The 27,142-nt window shown below is 41.8% G+C and overlaps 1 protein-coding gene across 4 annotated transcripts in view; it reads right to left on the bottom strand.

Annotated features, from left to right (window-relative positions):
- The window catches only part of arhgef12b (Rho guanine nucleotide exchange factor (GEF) 12b), a 112,122-nt gene that overhangs the window by 48,692 nt on the left and 36,288 nt on the right, over window positions 1-27,142 (bottom strand). For 3 of the 4 annotated variants that reach the window (XR_009932759.1, XM_062485048.1, XM_062485050.1), the window contains exons 2-4: window positions 3,748-3,768; window positions 2,557-2,651; window positions 819-869 (exon numbers count right to left, since the gene is read on the bottom strand). Coding sequence is in view for 3 of the 4 variants with exons in the window: in XM_062485048.1 (XP_062341032.1) it covers window positions 819-869; window positions 2,557-2,651; window positions 3,748-3,768 (167 nt within the window). In the remaining variant the exon portion in view is untranslated. The remainder of the gene's footprint in view (window positions 1-818; window positions 870-2,556; window positions 2,652-3,747; window positions 3,769-27,142) is intronic. The other variant, XM_062485049.1, reaches the window with a different exon arrangement.

Below are 27,142 nucleotides of genomic sequence, written 5' to 3'. Positions count from 1 at the left end.
ATTGTGAGTGTTTGAGTTACAAATAGAGGCTGAACACGTCACAGGTCACGCAAAAGTCAGTCCTAACAAAAGGTGATTAAAACAACGTTGATGCTTTGGTTTCCACCAAATGAAATAGAACTTGCAGCATATAAGTGTTTGAGTGTGTATTTGCAGTCCCGGTATACATCTTGAGTAACAACTCCATAGTTGCAGTGAACAGCTTGAACAGCTAATCATTACTATTAATCTGGATGACCTTTCATATAAACATGCAGCACAAGAAAATTCATGTAGTAAGATCTCAGGATATACTCAGGGATTTAGGGAATATCTGGTTAGTAGGTTAGTGAACAGGATAAGAGACATCAGAAGAGAGGGGGTTACTAGGGAAAATCACCACACAACACAACCATACTAGGAGTGTATGTAAAATATCCTGCTGTAGCCTTCTCTCCTTATCACCTTTCCTTTAACTGCACTGGTTTGAGGAGATGAAAATGATGTACGGTTCAGTCTCTTCAGGTTACATTGATTACATCCCAGAAGGTCTTCACTTGAATCAGATGGATTAATGATCTGGGACATCAGACGAAGGGATTTTCTTCTTGACAATGAATGAATCAATTTGTCAACTCAATAATTTGAAAGAAAGCATGCTACACTGTACATCTTTGACCAGGAAGAATATCTTTGAATATGTTTGTATTTTTGGAACGAGAGGTGATTATATTTAATCTTATCTATCCAGGTCTTTCCAGAACAGTGCAGATGAAGTAAAGGAAATGAGTGAACAAAGCAAGGTAGGTCCTTTTGTGACAACTCCAGGACCGTCTTACCACAGGGCTCTGGGCTTCCCTCTGCTACTACAGTCTTCTGCACAGGCAGTTCTATCAAAAACACCGCACAGGCACAGTGGCAATGCATACCCGGACACACAGACATACATACCCAGACACACATAGAAAACAGCAAAACAGAAATGGGAGAGAACATTTCAGAAAGCCAGAAAAAGATAGTGTGTGTTTGTAAGTGATTGATGTGTTAGACAAAGTGTCAGTAGGACAGTTACTGCCTGCATACAACATCACTATTGCATAATATTTTGATGACATGGTGGCATGTAGGCTATTCATTATATTGATGGGAAAACTGTGTGTTTATTGCATTAAACTGGATTAATATAATCTGTATGAGAATAAATAGAATGTTCTCTAGCATTAATACATTTATGAAAGCAACAGTATTCATGTTTAAAGTCTTGCATTATATCTGAAGAGGACGAATCTACAGGAAGGTGCGATGACAAATAAAGATTCAAGCTATGCTGTTCATAATGGACATTTAGCATGATCAACTATTTTGTGTCTGAGAAAATAGTTGTTACAATTATACAGCAAACTATTGACAAATTAGCGGCAATAGTAGCAGCAGTACCACAATTGAATCAGTTGTGATACTCATAGGGTATTTAGCTCAACTGCTACCCTTTTAACACTAAAAGTGCCATTGTCAATCTTCCAATGAGGGTAGTGAAGATGCTACAGTCAGAAAAATGTCAAGTTCAGAAGAGAGATTTATACTATAAACAGCTTCGATGCCCAACATGCTCCTGCAGACCCGTTTGAGGGGCTCTACTAAGCCACTCTAGTACAGCCCCTCAAACAGGTCTGCAGTGAAAGAGAGATGTAGAGGCTGTATTTGTCTGTGTGTACAGCCTCATCACATGACTATGGGGCCTCAAAGCTCACTTTCAACCTCAGACTTCACTGGTCATGACTTTCTCTTTATGTGTCTGTGTGTGTGTGTGTGTGTATGGCTGTTTGTGTCAAGATTTATGGAGCTACAACTTCTGTGTGAGCGGGTGTTTCATCATCACAGACCCATCTATCCCCCTTCCAATTTCAAACTCCGCCAGTAATATTATCTTCATGTATCCGTGTGTATGTGTGAAAGTGTGTCTGTGTGAGTCAACACTACCCGTTAATTGTGTGTGAGGGTATGCTTATGTGCAAGATGAGTGGGTGTTTCATCTTCAGACCGGAAACGGCAGTATATGTAAGCTTGCGTGTGTGTGTCTGTGGGCACATCTACTATAGAGACACCAGAGAAGGTGTCTCTATAGTTCTCTGCAGGTCTCTGTAGTTCAACAAAGTCAAGCATCAGCCTGCATGTGAATGTTTGTGTGTCTTTCAGTTGGGGAGCCATGTTGCTTCTATTTCACCCTCTCCCCAGACTACACTGGACCAAACTCCCCAGGGCAGACTGTTAGCTCATGTTGCCGCAGCACTTTCTCCCATTGACGCGCTGCATAATTTATGTTCAATTAATTTAAGGGATTGAGGAATGTTGAGTTGTGAGGAGAGTAGGATCAATGTTGTGAGCTGGGGCAGTATCAGGTATGAGGATGACCAATGCCTTGGCTTAATCTAAGCACGTTGAAATAAAATAGCATTTGTTTAATTCACCGCAACCATGGGCATAATTCTCCTGAGATCGCATTTATATGCCAACCGTGAAGGAACAGTGTGTGTGTGTGTGTGTGTGTGTGTATGCCCACATGAGAGAAGAATTCACCTGTGGGGTCAAACTCATGCGCAGACTGGACAGCGGCCTTGTCACTCTTGGGTTTCTTGTCGGGGGGGTGGTCCTTGCTGAGAATGCTAGCGGTCCTGAACACCAGAATGGACCGGTCAGACAACAACAGACCAGACACTCACACAATGGTTTTCCATAACCATAAATGACTTGATATTCTTCCCCTCCCAAAGGGGTTATTATAAAAACCCAACACATAACTTGACACACCTTTCTTCTTTGGACATATGAAGGTTTGAATGTAGCCAGTGTGTATCGGTTTAAACTCACTCCTCAAGTATGTAAACAGGCCACCCGCGCCAACGAATAGCTAGCTTTTCGTTGCCGTAGCTTTTAGTGGTCGCGCTTGGCAAGTCAGAGGTGGCGTGTTCGATCCCAGTGAGTGTCGAACATCGGCCCGTATACCTCTGACGGAGCAAGACCACGTCTGTTACATCTGCAAGGCCGTAAATGTCACTCTAGCTCTCTCTCAGGATCCTGTCCTGAGATATTCTCCCAGGTGGAAAAACAGTATCCTTAAATCTACTTTAAATGTATGAAAAGAGAGATTAATCTTTTTCTACAAAATTGGAAGTGTACTTAAAATTTGGTATATTCACATACTTTCACAAGCCTGTATGTGTATGTTGGCACTTAAATTTTTTTTTTTTTACTTGGGCTCACACACAAGGAAGTTAAAAGGTGTGTCACGTTTATGTTTTACGCCTTGTTGGATTGCATCCCTCTACATCTCTGTCTCGTCTCACTAATGTGATAATCGAATTTGAGTTCAATATTATGTCACATTTGATACATTCTGAAATTCTCTCCCCCTCTCTGACATGCTTGAAGATGTCTAGACACGAGTATCTGCTAGCTCTCATCCCAGACCTAACTGTGTCAAATCCCTGGTGCTATGGGGAAAAAAATGCTTCACCCTCCAAATGAAAGCGCAGTGTGAGTCATCTTGACGCTTTTGAAGAGGGAGTCTCACAGAGTGGGGGGTTCCTAATAGCCCTACAGAAGGCCAAACCCACCAAACTCAATGTGTACATCCTACTTCACGTTACACGTTTTGGCCATAAAAAGAAAATATTAACATAATAAATATTCATATTCTGGATGTAAGGACGACGATATTTTGTCATACTCTTGGAGTTGACAAGAGTAAGCAAAGAAATTCCAACTCACCTAGTTGCTTTTTTGGGAAACCTGCAAAAGCAAAGGACAAAGAGTTAAGTTAGAATGTTTTATACATGAAAGATTTATTTCTACACTTTTCTACACTTTGAAGTCATGCATTCACCTGTAAGACAGAGCATGGACCAGAAGACATTTCACATACACACCCACACACACCCACTCAACTCTCATTGACAGCCTGTCTGTCTGTGCCAAATCATACTTCTGTTTTGGGTGGTTCTTCAATGTAGTGTCACCTGCTATACCTAAATGGCAGCTTAACAGCCCTATCACAGGAACATCTGTCCTCATCTGCTTACACAACACAACAACACAAACATTGGGTTACAGGCTTTTAACAGGAAAAGGGGACTGGGCCAAAAAAAAAACAAGGTGACACTAGACCCATCTTGAAACCATGTCATACAAAAAATAAGGTGCGTGTGTGAAGCTAACGTAAACCTCATGTTCTCATGGTCATGGCATGCAGTTCCACAGGTTTCAGTCTCTCGAAATTATGCAAGCGAGAACCTCACAGATTAATACTCTGGAGGTTCCCCACATACAGATTGCACAAACCCCTCTCCTCAGTCACTCTATAACCCCCCTGTCGCCACACACACACACTCCTACTCTCCTTCTTCCGCGGGTGTTTTTTGTTTTTGTTGCTGTTCCTTCCCCTAGACAATGCGGGCCCTGCACTTTGAACAATGGCGATCACGTCAAAGCCAACTTACTACACTGTAGCATTGTGGGAGAGATTCCCAGAAACAGAGAGGGCTTCTGGCAGGGCTCCCATTTCCTGAATGTGAGGGGGGGGGTGTATCTTTCAGTGAAGGCAGGGGGCAGGATTTTGAGAAATATCGTGCTAGTTCCCAGAGTTTTAGCCAAGCCTCCCATTTACAGTCTGCTCACAGGCCAGAAAAAACAGCAGTGTCGAGTCAAAACATATACCAAGCTAGGGGGACGGAAGACAGCGCAAGAAACAGACAACCTCCCATATTGACCTATAACACAATATACCTCAGCAATGCCAATTCCTGATTATAGTTTGCATCTTTGTAGTACAAAGCCACCACATGTTGCCAGACAAAGCCAATTTCATTCCCTCAGACTAAACAAACCCAGTCATATTGAAACAGGAAAGGGAAACAGACAATTGCCTAGCTACATTACACCACATGTCACACAAAGAAATAAGGGACACGTAATGGTTGTCCTTATCTTGTCCTTTAATATGAGAGAAAAAAATGTTTCTCCTCAGATGGGCTATGTAGTAGAGATTAGGATGGTGGAAGTCAGGGATGGACTGTCTGGGTGAATACAGACACCATACCTCAGTGGTGGATGAGAGGATGGATTTTTTTGCCGATATTCAGACTATGTCCGCTTATGTGTGTGGGTAGGGGTGATACGATATGCAACTTTATTGTTTCGCGATTTTATTATGGTGAATTTCCATTATCGGGTTAATCTCATATGCTGTAATGATAGAGTCGCAGAGACAGTGGGAGAGTCTTTGTGTAGACAAAGGCATTGCAGGCTTTGATGAAAGAACGCTCTCAACTCGCACCTCTGTGCCCTGAACATCTGACTGTTGACCTTGGCACAAAAATTGGGTTATAGCACAACAGCACTCTTTTTGGTTCCACAAGATGATCAGGCAGTCTACATGTGTTGACAAGGCACAGAAGTTACTCACTCACTTAGCCGTAGTCAGAGTGAGGAGTAAGCTAATCTTGAGAGAAATGAAACGCAGGGGTACGCTTACGATGCTTCCACAGAACCTCCAACACCATGAACAGGTCCCACTGGGGTGTTGACGACCTCTAAGGAGGTCTGAGCCCACAGGTACCAGTCAGGAAACGATTAACCAATGGGTTGTACTGGCAAAACCTTCATGAAAAGCTGAGACGGCTGCTGCGTATACCTTTACAGTACCTGTGGCCAGTCCCATGTCAAACATTGACTGTAAAAAAACAACTTTTTGACCCGGCATGGATTGTGCGTGTGCGGTCTGTATAGTTTGGATGACAGCATCATACAGACCTCTGCGTTCTAAGATGTCCCTCTCAGTACCGAAGCCATGAGAGGACCTCAGATCACAGGTAAGCTCTTCACCATGCTGCCGAATTAGGTGAGTGCATCCTGCTGCTGAGGGAGAGGCCACAGCCTCCTCAATACCAATCTCATTAGCTGTGGGAACCATGGGGCTCCAAGGCGGTTGAGGGCTATTAGAATCAACAACAGTCTTTTCGATCTTACCCAGGCCTGTATTGGGAGGATGACAGTTAGTGGTGGGAAGGCATAAATTAGGACCCTCGGCCAAGGGTGGGGTGCGAAGGCATGGACCTCCAACGCCGGTTCGTCCCGTGCGCACAGAGAAAACCATAGATGGCACTGCTAGCTGTCCCAGGACGCAAACAGATTCCCTTCTGCCCTGCCGAATCAGAGAGATGATGGAGGGGTGTAGCCTCCACTCATCCTCCCATGGACCACCCCGTGACATTTCAGCCGTAAAAAAAATGGCTAAGAAGCCCAAATCATTTCTGTTTGATTTTAAAATAAAATAAAAATGTTTTATTCAACCATACAATGGCTAAGAAGCCCGAATTCTGTTTAGGATGAAGATTATATTAATGTTCCATATGGAATAGCAAAGAGAACTGCTAAAGAACTGCTGAGTTGCAGCACCATTGTTTGTTTGTTTTATGAAAAAAAAAGAGAACATGTTCAATGTATATATCCGTCTTTTGTCATAAATCTTTTTGTTCTCACAAAAATATACAGAGAAAATCGGAAATATGTGATTAATCATGATTAATCCACAGAAATCTGGGATTAATTTGATTAAACATTTTAATCATTTCACAGCCCTAAAAAAATGTGTTTATACATATATAAAATAAATGGTAACACTATAATAAGTCAACGCTTTTTGGCATTTACAAAGTGTTAACTAATAGTTAGTTGATCCTTTATAAAACATTTTGAAACATTAACAATACATTATTAAATAGTTAATACGTTTATTTTTAAACACTATGTTAATCATTACTAAACACTGTTAAAAATAATGTATTTGATTGATAATACAATTCATAAGGTGTTTTGAATTAACATACTTTATAGACAGCTTGTTAATATAGTTGCAATCCACTAGTTTATAAGCTGTTAATGGTCCATTAGCTGGTATAGAAAGCATTAGCAAATGGTGAACAAACCATTTACATTACCTTTACAAAACATGAGTAAATAACTAACAACATATTTACTTATGTCTTTAATTAATGTACGCCAAGTCGAATACATGATGTACACTAATACTTAGCAGATATCGTAACAACTATTTTATAAACACTTACTAATGATGCAACTTGTGATTAGTAATGCAAGTTATAAAGCAAATCTCTTCAAAATGTTTAATAAGGCATAGATAGTTCTCACTTTAGATTAGGTCACGCAAAAGCCTTAACTTTATAACTTGCATTACTAATCACAAGTTGACATAACGTATGGAACAATGGCGGTCAAAGGATTCTGTTCGTCTTGTTGATCATTGCAACCCCCCCCCCCTGCCCCTGCCGCAAGCGATTCTTAATACTGACCAATCACAGCCGAAATTACGACGGATAGTTAGGAAATTCTCGAGGTGCACGTCGAGTTCTCCGGGGCTCTCCAAGGGCTCTCGGAGAGCTCGTAGAGGGCGTTCCACATCGACGAGTTCCCATGTGTAGTATAATTCAGCCTTTAGTCATGTCAGAGATCGCATGCTGGCCTTATATATCAAATTGATCAGCATGGCTGATATATTATTTTGGCACACATTGTAGATTTTGTAGAGGTACTTGGGCGGATAAGTGCTCTACAGAACATACATTGAAGTCTTAAATAGTTTGAGACTTATCGAGCACTGTGTTCGTGTGCAAGATGTACAGGTAGTGGGGGGTGATTAGTGCCAGGTAATGTTAGCTAACAAAGCTAGCAACCGTCGCTACGCCTAACAAAGAAGACAATCACTGCCACCGCTGCGTCGCTCTGCCATTATGTGGATAGCTAGGTCCAGAGCCATAGAAAAATATATGGCTCTGGCTAGGTCGATAAGTAGGGTTGCCACCTTCAATACAGAAAAATAAGGGACGCCTGCCGCAGCGGGGGCCACACCCCTCGAGGCCCGATGACGTGCCAGTGGTGGTAAATCACAACTTAAAACATGTTTTTATTGATACATGGACATTATAAAAAGATATCTGCTATTCAACTCAAGTGGTCATATCGTCATAGCTGAATACACAGCTATGACGATAATAAACATAGGCCAACAAAGTTTGACAGTGAGACCACAAAAAATAGGCTTTTGGAGGAACTTTAGAGAACCATATTTTATTAACTTATTAAATTAACAGATCCATAACTTATTAACTTTAAATTAAACAAATGCTTTGATACTCAAAAAGTCTCTTGGAAAAATATATATAGTGCAGGAGACTTGCAAATGATCTTCCATGAACATCATGAACATGATAACATCAGTGGACCAGAAGTGTGCAGTATTGGGGCATGTCAAGCCTACTTCCTTTTATAAGTGTAGGCCTACTTCTTATTACGTGGGGGGGGGGGTATCTGGAGCTAGCCTGGCTCTGCCCTCCTACGTACTTCCGCTCAATTTTGATTGCTTCTGTACTAGGTCTGGGAATTCGACACATAAGTCGGTTTTCTCAAATCCATTTTTTGTAGGGCCAATCAGCAAACAGAGGGAGTGGCTGAGAACAATGACGTTGATGTTGTGCTAGTATGAGTTGTAGTTCAGTAATGGCAGCTGAGAAAGATGCAAGCCAAGCCATTCATTCGGTCCGTTGTGGCAACGCTGCCGAATATTCAAAAGTTAAAGCCGGAGCAAGAACGATCTTTGCTAAGTTTTGTTGGTGGCCATGATGTTGTGGCCTTCCTCCCCACGGGGTTTTGGAAAAGTTTGATTTTCCACCTACGGCAGCTAGCTCCGTTACAGTAGTGGTGAAGGAGTTGGCTAAGGCGAACGCTAGCGATCGGTTATGGCAGATCAGAGGGGCTCTGGGCAGATCCAATAGTTTTAAACTTCAACAGACTACCCGCCTTCAAGGAAGTTAACGCTTGTCAATGGAGCGATCCCAGACCCTCTGTACAAATTAAATGTACGAGGGTCTGGTTAGGACCAGGCTAATCTAGAGCTGCCTCCGCCATTCTTTCAAATTGACTCTACGCCAAGAGACCCGCCTTCCTCTGACTCTGATTGGCCGTGAACCTGAAACAAACCGATCAAACCAACGATGGCAGCGAGTATTTCCCAGTCAGGGGCAGAATAGGACGAGCCTTCACAAAAAATACGGGACAAACCCCGTCCTGTATTGATTCAAAACGGGACGCGCTATTTTATTCTCAAGTACGGGACGATTGCGTATTTTAAGGGATGGATGGCAACCCTATTGATAAGGCACCTAGCTATAACTATCTAGCCTCACCATTATGCCATGCCGGTATTACCATTTAGTGAGGAAAGACCTGAAGTGAAGCCAGACCATTCAAGACATTACCCATACCTTTGGATTTACAGTACTGCTTCAAATTGAAGTCAAGTTTCTTAATGCGTTGTTAATATTGGCAATGACAAGTTGCAACTAACCAAGACGTGTCCAGACCAAGACCCATTCAACACGGTACACAATACCCAAACCCAGATATTATAATTTATGTAATTCTTCAATATTAAATCAAACCACGCTAGGTTTTCTCCTTTTATGGTATGCTCATGAATATATAGATGTGCTGCGCGCTGATTGGTTGGTTTACAACAAGTGAAGCTGTGGAGCAATTGACGCATCACGGCCAACACTCACTGAAACAAAGAAGGTGGAGACTTGAAATAAAAACGTACAAATAAATCTATTGTGTCTACACAACACTGTTTTCAACAGATTGACTAGATATCATTTGAAATGATTATGTTAGTTGTTTCCACTTCTGTTGTCGAAGCAAACTGGATCGACTTAGGTGAGTAGAACGTTACAGCTTAGCAACCAAACTATATCGTGATTCAACTCAGCTTCAGTTAGCTTGATAAAAAATAACCTGCCAAAGATCTGGATAATAGCATGCGAGCTGTGCGTTCACCTAACAGCAGCAGCTGCCGTTGGCCTCTATCACCAGATTCGTCACAAATTCACACAACATTAAACATTATTGGCAAATTTCAAGTCGCATCTCATATTTGCTGCTGTAGGCTAAGAAAATAAAACAGTTGCAAGCTGGCATGAAGTAGGATTTGATCGCACTAGAGCAAAAACACATTATTGTTGGTCCATTGCTATACAATGCGAGCTATTCAGGCTCATGGATGAAAGGAGCTTTTAGTCACAAATGTATTGGCATTTAGGCAACATTTTGTATGGCCTGGGTTCATCGAAAACAACTGGTTATCGTGGGCACACCAGAAAATACCCGAATGTGTAGGCTAATCGCGTATTTGTGGTTGTCTTGAGGCAATAGCCAAATTTCCCACGATACCACAGCCCCTTATGAAACTACGTCTTACAAATTACTTAAATCATCACTGTGAACCCAGACAATAGGTTACGATCAAAATACGCTAAACCCTAAAGGAAGATTCTTGTTGTGGCTTTCTACACTTGCCGTCTTGCACACAAACACGGTGCTCGATAAGTCTCAAACCATTTAAGACTTTGTAGTAAATGTCTATGTTCTGTAGAGCACTTATCCGCCCAACCTCTACAAAATCTACTATGTGCCAAAATAGTATATCCTGACAAGCCATGCTGATCAATTTGATCTGTAAGGGCCAGCATGCGATCGCTGACAAGACTAATGTCTTCCATCATCTACCGAATCTAGGTGTCCCTATCTACCTTCGATCTTGTGCAGCTGCGTTGGTCTGAAGATAACCACGCCCCTCTCGTTTGCATGTGCGACTGGAAATAAATAAATGTGGTGCTCTGAAATATATGTGGCATTATGAAATAAAAGTCCCATGAAATAAATGAATGTTGTTTTTTCAAAAACGTCATTTTGAAATAAATAAAAGTATTTATTTATTGATGTTGGTAAATGGATTAAGCTATAGACCCTTTTTGATGAACATTCTAGAATTTTCATTTGTCAAGTTTGGCCCTTGAAAGCTTCCGGTTTCAGACACGCGAATGATTGTTTTGATGGAAGTCAGCTAGTTTAGAAGTGAGCAAGTTACAGTGGCAAACATTTTTTTTTAAACAATGTCAATTGTTGCTGTGTATGGCTGTTCGTCGAGATTGGGGAAGAACAAGTTGTCAAGTTAAAATTTCCTATAAAAACGGGACAACGAGATGACTGGGTTGCTGCTGTAAATAATAGCTTGTTGATCTTTCAATAGTAGTATTGGTGGAAATACCGTTAGAATAGCGTTGATTTGGTGGTTTTTTCAACGTTGTTTCAATAGTAATATTGGTGTAAAATGATGATGGGTCAACCTAGTCTGACGTTGGTTCAATGAAATTAGCGTTGAAAGCGGAATGTTGATTCAGCGTAGTTTCAATGAAGTTTGCTATCTGGGTTAGTGCTTTAAAAATGTGGTTTGTCATGTCTTAATATGTACATTGTTTGTTGACTCCCATTAAAAAAAATAGTTGTAGGCATCAGACTTTTATAGGCTCCAATAACCTCTTTACTGACAGTAAACGCACTCTACCAAATACTATTTGGTAGGCTAGCTAGCCAAATAGTACCTAGTAGTAGGCTAGCTAGCTAGCCTACTACTAGCCTACTACTAGCGGTGAGGGAATCGGGCTAGTAATCCAAAGGTTGCCAGTTCTATTCCCGGTCATGCAAACTGACGTTGTGTCCTTGGGCAAGGCACTTCACCCTACTTGCCTCGTGGGGAATGTCCCTGTACTTACTGTAAGTCGCTCTGGATAAGAGCGTCTGCTAAATGACAATGTAAATGTATTTGAAATAGTGGTAGACATCGGGATAGATTAGCTCTAGCTCTAACTTAGGTAGGCAATCAATTTCAGATCAGCCTAAAATAAATTATAGCCTAAAATAAATAACGTTCTGATCCAGTGGGTCGGTTAGGGGACACTATTCGATGTATCGCTGCTATTCACAACCAGTTAATTGATGGTAATATGCGCTAGTCATGTTAACTCGATGGTAAAGTAGCTAGCGACTAATGTAGGAAACGCGCTAGCCGGATGTAGTTCAGGGCCTTGCGTTCTAAACTGATCTGTTATTGTTTACGTTACAAAAAAGGTCTATATAATTATATAATGCTATATTTATATATTTATTGCCATCTTCTTTTAATTTCAGAATTTATTTCATAGACATATTTATTTATGTATGTATTTATCTATTTACCTATTTATGTATTTAATTTTGACTAACTCGGCATTCGATAATAACGTGAGGTCGTAGTTTTTAACGTGCGTACATTTCGGACACGAAATTCGGACTCGGTGTGCAAAGGCCGCCTGTTTAAGGAGAGCCTGTCCACTCCCTATTAACCCTGTAAGACCCAAATATAGAAACAATGTCTAAACACATTTTTTTGTAAGTCAGGTGATGTTGTAGGAGTCCTCTGATGCAGATAATGAAGGATTCATAAAAAATATATGTTTTTGTAAGTTTTTAGGGAAACGTAATATTGCAATGTTGGGCCTAGTTGGGAGCAGAATTTCATCATTTGCTCTCAACCTGTCAGAACAAATACACAAAACAACTAACGGTTAATTTGGAGTGTGGATTGCTTAGATATCACTATAACAGTACATTTCATTAATAATAATCACCCAACAGTCATATTTTGATGAATCAGAATTCATTAAAAAAAATATGAACTGGATAAATATTATTCAAAACAGAATGAAAACTTCAAGAACCCTTGCAATAGTAGTCCCAAAAGCAGTTCCTTTCCTCTGAAAAGCAGAGACGAAGACTGCACTTTCTGCAGAGCGTATTAGAATATCTTTTTATGCAGTGTCTGCAGTGTCCTCTCGTTGTCTTCACCGGAAATGTGCGACCATGTCCCTGCGCACATCTGTTGGTGGTTCACATGCCCTCTTGGCTGAGGCCCCATTTGGTGGACCCCCATTACCTGAGGATGGTCTCTTCTGAGCAGTCACAGGTCTCTGAGGTGTCACTGGTGTGTTGACAACTGTGTTTGTCCGTATGAGAGAGGAAGCTAGTTGCGCCTGAAACAGTCTCCTGTTCAACATCTTTTTCTTGGGAATATTGAGAGCTTTGCAGTCCCGTTTGTAGAGGAGACAGGCGTTGATCACAGCAATGATAATAGGGTGCCAGAAGATGGAACTGTATCAGCGGCGCAATTTCGAGGAACTTGTATTTGGCTGCAAATGAGTCCAGCAAATCCACGTATTGTATTTGTTGTATGCACCCACAATATGATGTCTCTCAACTTCAATGTAGGATTTGGTGGCTTTGTTCCAGCGTTGAATCTTTTGCACAGGATCAATGCCAGCAAAGGATGACACAAGTGTGACTGCCCTGTTGTCATACCACTTGACAGCGCATATGTTGTGTTTTGGTTGGCTTGTGTTGGTTTGGTCTTTACCATCATCATCATCATTTGGGCAATCAGGGGGTCTCTGATTCTCTTTTTCCACTTCCTCGACATTTTCAACCACCTCCTCATCACTCGAATCACTGGTGTCTGATCCCATGTCAACATCACTTTCTCCATTTTGGATAGCATCAATGACATCATACACTGAAGTAAACTATCCTTGCTGGTGTCATTCTGAATGGAAATAGTTAGAGTATGTTCAAGTACAACTAATTCCAATGCAAATGGATCCTATTCATGCAATACATTCCACTGAAGGCACACAATACTGTCTGGCTAGCCTAATGTGATCTGTACTTAACATTCCCAGACCTCTTACATCCTCATATTGCAGAACATTCACACTTGTCTCTGAACTATGCACCATACATGCAACCCCCACATTCCAAAACATTTACACTTGTCCCTGAACAACCATCCTCCAAAGCATTCCACAAACAGTTGACTATATTTCACTGCTAACATTGAAATAACATTGATTTAGAATTATTCAAATCTGGTCTAAACTAAAAATTCTAACAAATAACCCATTTGTAAAGTGTGAATCATCAAATACATTACATTTCTGTAAGTATTTATCCTGTATCTGAACATTCAAGAAGTGTAACGTCTCCATGTAGTGTGCAAGGTGCACATATTATTTTACTACCATTTTCACCCAACGTAAAAGTACAACAAAGACAAAACAAGCTAAAAATCTAATGTGATGCATGAATTCCACAATACATTTGTATTTACATGAACTACATATTCTAACAATCACCCCAAAAATTATTTCATGGAATTTACTTACTTCAATGTTGATATATTCAGTCAAATGAAACAAGGAGATTCGCTTCCAGGAAAGTTTGCTGGTGGAGGGAGTTCATGGCCTTATGGCCAGATCTATATACACATTTAGTATCCAATGGCATTGCAAGGCAATACAATAAGACTTGCAAATGTGGTCTTAATTTTATTTATTTTTTGCATTTTCTTTTTTTTTGAGAGCTAAAGGTGACGTAATATTACAACAAGGGGTCTTACAGGGTTAAGCCACATTGTACCGAATTTTGTTGCAGTTACACCAGAGTTCCACTGGGGGTGATAACGGTCGAGTGCTAAATGAATGGAGTCTATGGAGCTAAATGGCTAAATTTGTCTCTTTCGCCTGATTGTCGTTGAGAAATCTCGGATTTGATTGTTATTTGTGCATGTTCAACATGGATTATATGTCGAAAGTTGAATTAACAAGTATTTATGTCCTTTTGATTTCTTACAGGGTGAGTCGTTGTTGCCCATTACACGCTAGCATTCTGCTAATGAATGCTGATTGGCCCTGCTTGATGACATCCAAAGCGTAACCAGAATGTCAGAGCATTAGCAACATTAGCAACAAAATTAGCAAGCTAAAACTCTTTCTAGCATGTGTATTGACAGGGAGAGCCTAACCTGTCAGCTGTGTTGTCGATGCCTCGAGAGAAAAAAGGAAGTGACCAGAGCTTGCCGTGTAGTAGTATCTCTGATCGTACGATGTGTATGACGTCATGGACATTTTAAAAAGCTTTTTAAGACAAAAAGCGACTTAAATTTTTTTTACACCCAGCAGTGTGTATTTTTTTGCCTCCCCTTAGAAAAGTCAACATTCAAATTACGAGACAAAAAATTATATCCTGAGAAAAGTGGATTTTGAGGGGTATAGCTCCATAGACTTCCATTCATTCTGCACTCGACCATTAGCGCCCTCATATTTACATTACATTTATATTTATGCATTTAGCAGACGCTTTTATCCAAAGCGACTTCCAAGAGAGAGCTTTACAAAAGAGCATAGGTCACTGATCATAACAACGAGAATATGGAACTAGAGTGGAACTGCAACCAGTTCAGAACCCGGAAGTTTCCCGAGAGTGGGAGTTCTCCCCTATAGAGCTCTGGGAGTTGACGTCACGCAATACCAGCATGCACCGGTCATCGCCATTTTGGCAGGAAAGTGGAGAGCCAAGTGGAGCGGCAGAGTGTACATACATATATACTTACATACATATTCAGACATCCCAAGTCTCCCGGAAGTTCCGGGAGTCTCCCGCATTTGAATAGCGGCTCCCGGACGCCCGCAAATGCTATTCAATCTCCCGGAATTTGGGGATTTTGTATTTAGAGCGAGCGTGAGACTGTGCAATGGTCATTTATGGTCGAAACAGGTGCATTTTGCGCGTCCTGATTGCGTCCCGGGTGGGGGAGGGGTATGGGTGTACGCGTACGTGCTGGTTGAGGGGGTACATCATGTGTGCGGATTGCGTCCCGGGTGGGGGAGGGGTATGGGTGTACGCGTACGTGCTGGTTGAGGGGGTACATCATGTGTGCGGATTGCGTCCCGGGTGGGGGAGGGGTATGGGTGTACGTGTACGTGCTGGTTGAGGGGGTACATCATGCCTGCCACCTCCCGGAAATGAGTCTCTGCAGGTTGGGATGTCTGCATATTATACATATAATTTGCTGCCTATTTCAATAAACATTGATTCAATATGGTGGATAGCTGCTGTGCGCCGGGATGCCTGAACCATCAGGGAGGGGGGGGGGTGTACGTGCAGGTTGAGGGGGGTACATTATGCGTCCGGATTGCGTCGGGGGGGTCTCTGCAGGTTGGGATGTCTGTAGAGAGTTGTAAATATCTGGATACAGAAGGTCAGGGAAGCCTTCCGTTTCACTCGTAAAGGTCGTAAAAATAACTCCGGGAGCATTATAGGGATCAATAATGTTTAGTCGATGTCAAGTTTTGCTTTATAGCTGCCTATGTCTTTTGAATTAAAGTGCGCAGTGAACTCGGACAGGTTGAAATCCGTGCTGGCGCCGTTCATTTTAGCCACTACTTTCCTGCCAAAATGGCGACGTAAACAGTAAGTCACGTGACGTCCGGAGCTCTATTAAACATTCTCTGGCAGAGCCCGTCTAAAGGCTGTTTTTGAATCCGAAGAATGCTAAGAACGCGAGGTTGAGATGCGTGTTTTCTTGGCTATTGCGCAATACCCTGGACTCGCAGCAGTATGACAACACTGGCATTACCAGCGCAACATTTTATAAACTTTTGCTGTATTATGTGCTTGTGTATTACATTTGTGTTAAATATAGGCTCAATAGCTCGTAACATTTGTGTTTGTCATTTCACTCATTTTGATAGGATCATGATAAAATGCAGCAACTAGTGTCTGCACTGCGATGCTAGGTAGGTTATCGAAAAGTCGGAGCAAATTTAAAAATTAACCGTTTCATCAATAAAATAAGCACATTTTCAGCAACTACACTGCCCACTTCTCTTCACATTTTAATTCAGATGCTGATTTACACGTACCGTTTAGCTAGGGTTGCCACCTTCAATACAGAAAAATAAGGGACACCTGCCGCGGGGGGGAGGGGGGGGGGGTTAGGGGGCAGTGGCAGTGGTGGTAAATCACAACTTAAAACATGTTTTCATAAAAACACTAAGATTGTTACATGGACATTATAAAAAGATATCTTCTATTGAAATCAGTATGAACAGATGCGTCTCTCTATCACAACTCAAGTGGTCATATCATCATAGCTGAATACACAGCTATAACGATAATAACCATAGGCCAACAAAGTTTGACAGTGAGACCACAAATAAGGCTTTTAACATCAGTGGACCAGAATTAGTAGTGTACAGTATTGAAGCATGTCAATCCTACTTTCTTTTATAAGTGTACTTCTTATTACGCGGGGGGTATCTGGAGCTAGCCTGGCTCTGCCCTCCTACGTACTTCTGTACTGCGTCTGGGCTTGAGGTAGGTAAGTCAGATGTCTCCGGTTAACTTTCTACCTGTCCAATCAGCGAACAGAGGGAGTGGCTGAAAACGATGATGTTGTGCGCTAGTTTGTGTTGTAGTTCCGTAATGGCGGCGGAGAAAGATGTGAGCGAAGCCATTCGGTCCGTTGTGGCAACGCTGCCGAATATCCAGAAGTTAAAGCCGGAGCAAGAACAATTTTTGAATTTTTGATAAGCTCCGTTAGCCGTGAAGGAGTTGGCTAAGGCGAACGCTAGCGATTGGTTATGGCAGATCAAGAGTGGCTCTGGGCAGATCCAATAGTTTTAAACTTCAACAGAGTACCCGCCTTCAAGGAAGTTAACGCTTGACAATGGAGCGAGCCCAGACTCTCTGTACAAATGAAATGTACGACTGGTCTGGTTAGGACCAGGCTAATCTGGAGCTGCCTCCGCCATTCTTTCAAATCGACTCCCCGCCAAGAGACCCGCCCTTCTCTGACTCTGATTGGCCGTGAACCTGAAAAAAAAACGATCAAACCAACAATGGCAGCGAGTGTTACCCAATCAGGGGCAGAATAGGACGAGTCTTCACAGAATTCGGTTGTGATGATTTGCATGGGATGCTGCATTGAAGACAACTCAGAAAATACGGGACAAAACCCGTCCCGTATTGATTCAAAACGGGGATGCGCTATTTTATTCTCAAATACGGGACGATTCCGTATTTTAAGGAACGAGTGGCCCTACATTTAGCTGAAATATGAATTGTAAAAACATACAGCAATGGCGGTCAAAGGATTCTGTTCATCTTGTTGGTCACAGTAACCCCGCCCCTGACGCAAGCGGTTCGTACTTGGTTCCCACTCTAGCCCAGCTCCGAAGTGGTGCTACTTGCAAACCCCTTTTCCTGGTTCGGAGCCGGTTCTCAGGCTGTCGAAAGAGAAAGAACTAGTTTGTGATTAAGCACCGGCCCGAAACAGCACCCAAAACACGTCGGTGGAAACAGGGTAATAGAGACACAGTGACGATGAGACAGAGAAAGTGAGACAGAGAGAGATATTTTATCCTGACTTGGTTTATTTGAGTATTGTCATTTCAGCTTCAGAACCATATGGCAACGTAACAACTGGCAAACAAAAATTGTTGGACCTATATGGGTTCATGCTATCCTTAGAGGCAACAACCAACTCTGTATAACATCGGAAGAGGTTTCACCTGAAATGATTTAGAGCATTCTGCAACATTCTTCACCCGCAATCAGCTGTGACCACTCAGTAATGAAGCTAATTAGTGATTTCGGGTTGAACTCTGTAACTATCTGCTCTTCTGTGCTCAAAGGTAGAGCTGCAGTTGTGAGATAAGCTTTTAGACCAGGCAACGTTTCCCAAGAGTGTATCCCTCAACATATTACTGCCTCTGCCTAGCCTTCAAATGAGCAATAGAATAACTGAGAGAAAAACAGATAGATGTGGAGAGAGAAAGAAATACAGAGATGGCAAGAGAGATCTTAGGTCTTACATTGAGTCGTCATCATTAACAGCACTGACAAACCCTTTCTGCCTATTTGTCTATGTCCAGACAAGCATAAGTCAGCTCAAGGCACCAAGCAAGACTAGTGGCAGTCTGGTAGAAATGTCATAATGAAATTAGCATGACCATCATATATCAGCGTACGCCCTGCATTCAGGGTTTCTTTTTCAATGTCTCCACAGAGCCAGACTCACATCATTGACAATTGCAGAGCTGTATTACATAAAGGTTAGCTTGTTAATCAGTATTGGATAAAACATTTACAAAAGGCACTAAATCTCAAACTACAGAAATCATTCAATGTCTTGATATCCAACAACAGCGTACAGTCGTTAAGTCAAACCAGACTATGATACAATATGCACAACCCACACACACATATTCCTGCCCCATTCTTTCCTCCATACATCCCTTCCTCCCACCCTTTTTCTTTCGCCATCCCCTTTCCAGGCCCTAAAGGGAGGAGGAGGAGGCACTCGCCCTGTTTCTGCCCCAATAAGCCTGATCAGAGAGTGTGCATCCTGACTCGGCTCGGGGACGTACATTTCTTCACGCTACACTGTCTGTTCACGTTTTATGAGCATGGCCAGTCCCGGGGCCAGGGCTGGTGGTGGGGGCAGGAACCAATGGAGGGGGGTGGAGAGAAAGAGCGATAAATCCACTGGAGGAGGAGACAGACAAACACCCCAGCCAGCCCCCAGCTACCACAAACCAGCAAGCACCTCCACATACACCATGTTCCCACCTTTAGGCTGAGAAGTGAGAGAAATAAGAGGTTTGGGGAGGGCACTCTTTGTGAGGATAGAGTAGGAGGAGCGACAAGGAGGAAGATAAATTGGCTTTAATGAATAAATAAATAAATAGGTTATTCCCGTTCATCATTTAGACCTTAAGGCCAGCAAAAGTCTTCGGGTTTGAAAAGATGGAAAGCCCAGCAATGAATAATGCATCACCAATACCCAATGAAATCCTGTGAGATGCATGACCTTTTCAAAGCAACACTCTAGGGAGGGTTTTCACAAAATATCCTCTTCACCCCCAAATAAACACGCACATGTTGAGAAAGCCATATTACAAAGGAAGAATAATTATGCATAAGGAAGCAGCAATATGTAGGATATATCGATATAATCCATGTCAATTTCATTGTACTAGTACACAGTGGTGGGCCGTGTATTTTACACCTAAGCTTTCAGTGCTATCCTTCCGCAATTAAACCGCCTTCGAATAACATCACCATGACACCCCATACTCACAGTGACAGTAACCTTTATCACATTGAGAGGAAAAAAGTGAGTTAACACTTATGTTAAATCACTTGTTAAATATGTTCCTGTATGATAATTACAGTGCACCTATTGCAGAGATACATTAATTCATGGCAACTTTTCTAAAGCACTCGGTGAGGGAGAGAGTAGGAATAAAAATGACATTAGTTGTTGCAAAGCACTTATCCAAACATCTTCAGTTATCGCTGCATGTCCTTGGATACTGAGCAATACACCGGGCCGGTTTGCGAGATACTTGAGCGACAGACACACAGACAAACACAAAGAGATTCCTGCATTTATAGTTAGATTTTATTTGGATTGTGTTCACAATACCAGATGGACATTTGTGTTCACAATACCCAATAGCTATGTAATTTTCAATACCGAAGTTATGTTCCACAAATGAAAACATTTACTTTGTACTTTGTACTGTTTTGGGAATTAAAGACACAAATAAATAGTGATTATCTGTTTTTCTGTGAAAGTGAGGTGAAATTGCATTTCATTTCAGAACATTGCTAAGTTCAGAAAATATATATGAAAAAAAAAGCAAGGGGAAATTTCAGAGACAAGGAAGAGGAAGAAAAGAGCTACAAGGAGGCCGAAAGTGTGAGGGGTCTGTGAGAGTACAACAGAATAAAGGACACCAGAAAAGGGATACAGGGGGGGATCATGTCTGATCGGTCTGTATGGATAGTAACACTAAGTCCTGCTTCCCTCCTCCACCCCATATTGAGTAGCTATGGCCTGTAACAGAGTCTGGAATTAACTGTCCAGTAGTTTAGGAGGAAGTTATGTCAAGTCTCAATCCCCCATGTCTTTTTTAGGTTCTGTGACATCCGCTGAGTTCACCTAGCCCTTGTGTGGAGCATCACTCTTGTTTAACCCTGATTTTTCCAAATAACCAGTGAATACAACTCTGTACACACCTGAACACATTTTCAAACTGTCATATCCCCACAGCACTACCTCCACAGCTCTACCTACACAGCACTACCTCCACAGCACTGCCTCCACAGCATTGCCTCCACAGTTATACCTCCACAGCACTGCCTCCACAGTTCTACCACCACAACATTGCCTCCAAAGCACTGCCTCCACAGCTGTAACTCCTCAACTCTGCCTCCACAACTTTGCCTCCACAACTCTGCCTCCACAATTATACTTCCGCAGAGGAATACCTCACGTTTCTGTGTTTTCAGCTGTCTATGACATAAAGTAACTAATAAAGGAATACAGGAATTTGCATGCAATGTTTGAAGTATTCTGACAGTGGGTGTAATAAATGAAGTCATGCAGAGGTGACTGCCCACCCCCCTCCCTAACCCCAGATTGGGGACCAGCTGAAGTGAACTGAAACAGTCTGACCCAGTATGTGAGTGTGTGTGTTAGTGTAAGTGCAGTGTGTGTGTGTGAGACCATACGTGTTTGTGTCAATTCAGGACAACAAAGCCTCAGTAATAACACTAGGATGGATTAATCATCCTTGCTTTAGAAGTCTACCACAATTTATACAACAAATAAACAAATGAGACAAGCTCCCCACACAAACAGCCGGGCTACCCCCCAGGAAAGGATTCAGTGACACGGGAGGAACTGTCAAGCCTGGCAGATCTTTGTGACCTGCAGATGCTTTCTTCTGAGCATCGATTTTCATATCACAAAAGCTGGGAGGAGTCCCGGGTCATCTAATTTCCCTCCCCATCACCCACTCTCTCTCTCTGCCCTGAGGCTCTAGGTCTCTCCCCATCTCACCGCTGGCCTGAAGAGACCCCTTGGTCTGGAATGACTCAGGATGTGCTACGCTATAAAACACTGGCTCTCATGTGCACAGTCACAACCACTGCTTTGGAAAAGGTTCTTCTGTTAATATATTAGTGCAGTGGCAGTTTATGTAATTATATTTACTTGTTGCAAACCACTCATCCAAATGACTTTGTAGATGACACAGCACATGCTTGAGTCCTGAGCAATACCCCTGGCAAATTTTTACTTCATACAATTAAGATAATCACGCAACATACACACATGCACAGATTCCTGCCTTTATAGTTACATATCTATGGAGGATTGTTGCACATCAGGCAGTTGGAGGTGAATTTAAACTTGTTTAAATTTTGAGGGAAAAAAACTAAAGTCTAACACCTATTTAAGAGTTGAGTTGCGTGTGTCTGGGCTGGGCAGTGTTGCCAGGTCCTCGGTTTTCCCGCGGAATTGGGCTACTTTTGAAGTGTTGCCGTGGGTTGAATTGTTTGTCCGCTGGTTCGGGTAGACCTATTTTGCATGCAAATTACATGAACATCTTTAAATAAAAATCCATATTTTAAATGAAATAATTTATTTATACCCAAATCCTACCAAACTGACTCCAGATCAGCACGTACACACATGGACGCACTGTGCGTGTGCACACGTGCCTAATGCTCTCAGGGCCTCATGTACTAACGCTTTTGCGCCCACTTCAGGCGTATTTGTTTCGCAATTTGCGCGTAAATGCATGGCGAGGTATGTACAAACATGCCGCACTGAGGTAAAAGCGCAGACTGCCTGTCGCGGGAACTGAAAATGGCATATTGCGCTTTTCCGTGTCATGCATATGCATTCACGGGAGGGTCAATGCGAAAGTGGGAGTTTCCCATAAAGAGATGGGAGGGGATGCGTAAAGTGCGCCTAATTATGTATTCCGCGGTATGTACAAAACCCGCTTGTGAAAGCGCAACTCTATTTTGCGGTGAAAATTCTCCGCCTGTTAAAAGCAGGCGTAAACCAGGATGCGCATAGGCATAGGCAAAATAATTTTTGCCACAAGGATCACACTTTTTGAGTTGCACGAAATCATTACGCGTTACAGATTAAGCAGCCATGTAATATTACAGTTACTGGAAGAAATAAAAGATTACATCGAATCTCCGACTCAGCGTTCACATTCCATTCCAGCAGTTGTTAAACTCTTCGCTACATTACAAATATTGGCATCAGGATCACTTCAAACAGTCATTGCTGTTTTGACTTTGGTGGCTGATCCATGATAGAAAGAAGGAGGCCCATTCAATTGCGCGTTTAAATGCTCGCAATGTACGGTATAGTGGGCGGAGAAAGGCGCTGATTACCTGATGACCTGCAGGTTTCGTAAATACGACGTAAACTGAAGTATCACAGAGTGCGCAATCTGCGGGTTGGCCATGGTGCCAATAACGCTACGTTTGCGAATGTACGTACATGAGGCCCTCAGTCTCCTGATAAAACCTCCTGAAAACTGCTTTTAATACTGGCATACTAAACATTTGGTCTTACTTTGTAGATATTACAATACATTTGGCAATGATAGCAATGCTGTTGGACTTTAAAAGCAGTGTATATGGTTTGGCAGGGGCATATTTTGAGTTCTCATGTTGGGCTGGTTTTTGTGCTGGTTTTATTGGCCATTGGGCTGGTTTTGATTGGCCATTGGGCTGGTTTTGTCACACAGACCTGGCAACCCTGGGGCTGGGGCAGCTCAAAGTCCTGATGAGGTCAAAACGAGGTGAGAGATGAATGGTAAAGCTAGCTTAAGAAGTGCTTGAGAAACACAGACAGAGACAGAGAAAGAAAGAGAGAAAGAAAGATAGAGAAAGAAAGAAAGGGGGCTGTGGGGGCAGATGGCCAAACATATGATTCGCCAGCAGCTGAGCTGACACAACACCTCCACTGTCTGCCAGCTAGCTCCTGTGTGCGTGTGTCCTTCACATGCTAGTGGTGAACAGAGGGTGAGCTAAGCGAGGAAATGCCCACACTGTGGGGGTGGGGCTGTGCTGTGTCCACCATATACAGACGACCTGCCACAGGTCACATTTTCACTGCTTCTGCATCATGAGGGCACACTGATAAACCTATTTTATATTTGGCTTGAGAAAACCTGAATGGGCGACAGTGTACACAGCAAACACACACGCACACCACACACACAAACAGACTGTGCGTTTACACATGCATGGATGGCACAATACACATGCCTAAGATTCCAGCGATTAGTTGGGAGGTTTGTAATAACAGGACCTTGGTTTAACCTCCAGGCTTAGGGCAGATCAGGGAGAACTTAGCTCTTTAATAGATCATTAGCCTGGAGTGTATTGAGCACCGTTCAAGAGAGCTTTGTGTCGTGATTTTCCCCCACATAAGAGTCTCCTGGAGTGGGGTAACAGAGCCCAATCCCATGTCACCCTCCTCCCATGGCTAGCCATGGTAATGATGAGAGTGGAGTCAGTGACAGTAGTTTGGCAGATATGCCTGTCCACGCATTAAAATCTCCCACGATCTCTCAATCACCCTGGGATCGGCGACGGTGACCCCTTCATCCTCTGCAAGGAACCTCGGGGTGACCATGGATGACGAGCTCTCCCTCACACCCTAAGTGACCTATACTCTTTTGTAAAGCTCTCTCTTGGAAGTCGCTTTGGATAAAAGCGTCTGCTAAATGCATAAATGTAAATGTAAAAGCCTGTCCACACGCAGGGGATATGCCTGCCATACAAATCAATACTCCTCACATGCTCTAATTACAAGCACTCAATTATCCCAGTCTACTCTAAATTTGTTGTCAAGTTGATCAGGCTCATTGAACCAAATTGACTGTAGTCTCATGAAAGGAAACAAGACTACAAACTTTGATAGGTTTAATCGGATCACACAGGGTTGAGCACAAATTTGTTGATCGTGTGTGCACAACCTGGCCCAAGTAGTCTGGATGAGTTTCGCCAAAATTGACAAAGTGCTATCTTTGCAGTTTACATTTATATCTAGTCATTTAGCAGACACTTTTCTCCAGAGCGACTTACAGTAAGTACAGGGACATTCCCCCCGAGGCAAGTAGGGTGAAGTGCCTTGCCCAAGGACACAACGTCATTTTGCACAGCCGGGAATCGATCCGGTAACCTTCAGATTACTAGCCCGAATCCCTAACCGCTCAGCCACCTGACTCCCTCAGTTAAATTGCCTTGCTACATTCATACAACTGAAGCTTCTATATGTTTCATGTGTTTACTAATATAATTAGTGAATTGATCATTTTCTTTGAAAATGTATTGACACAGTGGCAAAAGACATTTGAATTCTCACTTGTGTCAGTGCAAAATTTAGGCGACCTCATTAATATTACATATTTTACAGTATATTAAATATGTATGGCGTCAGGTGGCTGAGCGGTGAGGGAAGCGGGCTAGTAATCTGAAGGTTGCCAGTTCGATTCCTGGCCGTGCCAAATGACGTTGTGTCCTTGGGCAAGGCACTTCACCCTACTTGCCTCGGGGAGAATGTCCCTGTACTTACTGTAAGTCGCTCTGGATAAGAGAGTCTGCTAAATAACTAAATGTAAATGTAAATGTAATAAAAATACATATATTATATAAGTCTCAAGAGTAAAATATATATTTTTTATCCCATTTGGAATGGGGTGGGATATATGTAGCTGAGGTCATTTAATGTTGGAACATGTCAAAGTGGTCTGAACACTACCAATTTTAACATTGCACGCAAAATTACAAACAGAAAATTTGTCAAACAAGATGTTTTGAAAAAGGTAGCTCTCTAGAACTCTACCATTTCCCTACTGAAACAAACAACAAATACTGTTTTTGTGAAATACTGATTGTGCATTATAACATACTAGTGCACAGTGCCCATGATGCACTCAGTGATTAAGATGCCAGTGAAATACCCTAGATTTCCATGACACTGCCACCTATTGAATTGGATAACCATTGATCGGAACAAGATAATCAATATTTTCCTGCAGTAGTGAATGTAGGTTACGGCTCGACATTAAATTTTTTAAAGAAGAAGTGAATGTAGCTTGTTTCATAAAAAGATGGACGAGAATCAGAGTGTAAGCTAATGTGAATCATGTGTGGTTAGGTATAAAACAATTCTGGTGTCTTGAATTGGACAATAAAGTTAACGTTCGCTAGCTAACTTCAACTTTGCTGTCAATCATTTCATGACACCGGATTGGTTTTCAACGTCAAACAAACTACATTTGATTAGCTAACATTCATTAGTTGGGGCACTAGCTAGCTACACACAATCATTTGTTAGCTTTTAATAGCTTGCTTCAAAACGAAATGTAAATTGTTACTCTTTGTTATTTTTTTTATGAAACAGTAGCGCAACGTATGTGAATCAAGTGTTGTTCAACAAATTTAAGCTAGCTAAACATTTAAAACAATTCTGGTTGAAACTATGTTAGGCGTAGTCTTAAAGGCACTACAATTATCTGTTTTCTTATGATGATTTGCTGCAATTAGTGTTGTTTTTGACGGCCTGTTTTAATTTTAGTTTTAGTCTAGTCTTTGTGTCAAGCTGTCATTTTAGTTTTTATTTGTTTTAGTCACGTTCATATTCTTTTTAGTCTAGTCAAGTTTCAGTCGACTAAAAGTCTGAGCATTTTAGTCTTATTTTAGTCAAAATTATCCATGATTATTATTATGTCTAGTTTTAGTCAACAAAAACTGATGACATTTAGTCTAGTTTTAGCCAATGAAAATGTTATTTTATTTTGAATCAAAACAGAAGTAGTCTAAGTAGTAGTATCGGGAGTCATGTTAATGCCAATAATACCATTTGTTTAAATGTATACGTTTTGGTCTAGAATAAGGTATTCAAAGTCATGTTGTGGATACCAAATCCAGTTCAGTGTGATTGCTATGTGAATGAGGAAACTAGCTACAGTATTTGTCCATCAAAGGATGCTTAGTACAGTCAGTAACAGTCAGTCAGGTAGGAACTAAGAACCCACTTTACACTCTCTTACACAAACAAATACACACACACACACACTAGTCACACATGTTAACCCACTTTACACTCTCACAAACAAATATACACACACATGCTAGTCACACACCTTTGTCTCAGTCGTTTTCAGGTCCAGTGGCTAACGTTTAAAGCTAACGTCACATTAACCCACAGCCTCGTGAGTTGGCTAATAATAATAACGCGACTAAACGATACAAAATCACGTTGTAACATTTCGTCTCGTCTTGTTTTGGTCAACGAAAATAAGACATTTTTGCATAGTTTTTATTTTGTAAACCACATTTAGTCTTGTTTTTATTTGTCAACAATATTGCATTATACATTTAACTATAGTCATCGTCACATGACCAGCATTTACGTTGCGTCTCATTTTCGTCACGTTATAAAGGTTCGTTGAAGACGATATTTAGTCAAAATTTTCGTTGACAAAAACAACAC

This window comes from Osmerus eperlanus, chromosome 19 (genome assembly GCF_963692335.1).
Source record: "Osmerus eperlanus chromosome 19, fOsmEpe2.1, whole genome shotgun sequence".
Taxonomy (NCBI): domain Eukaryota; kingdom Metazoa; phylum Chordata; class Actinopteri; order Osmeriformes; family Osmeridae; genus Osmerus; species Osmerus eperlanus.
The sequence above is the reverse complement of the archived record's forward strand: the minus strand, read 5'-3'. Positions and strand labels throughout refer to the sequence as shown.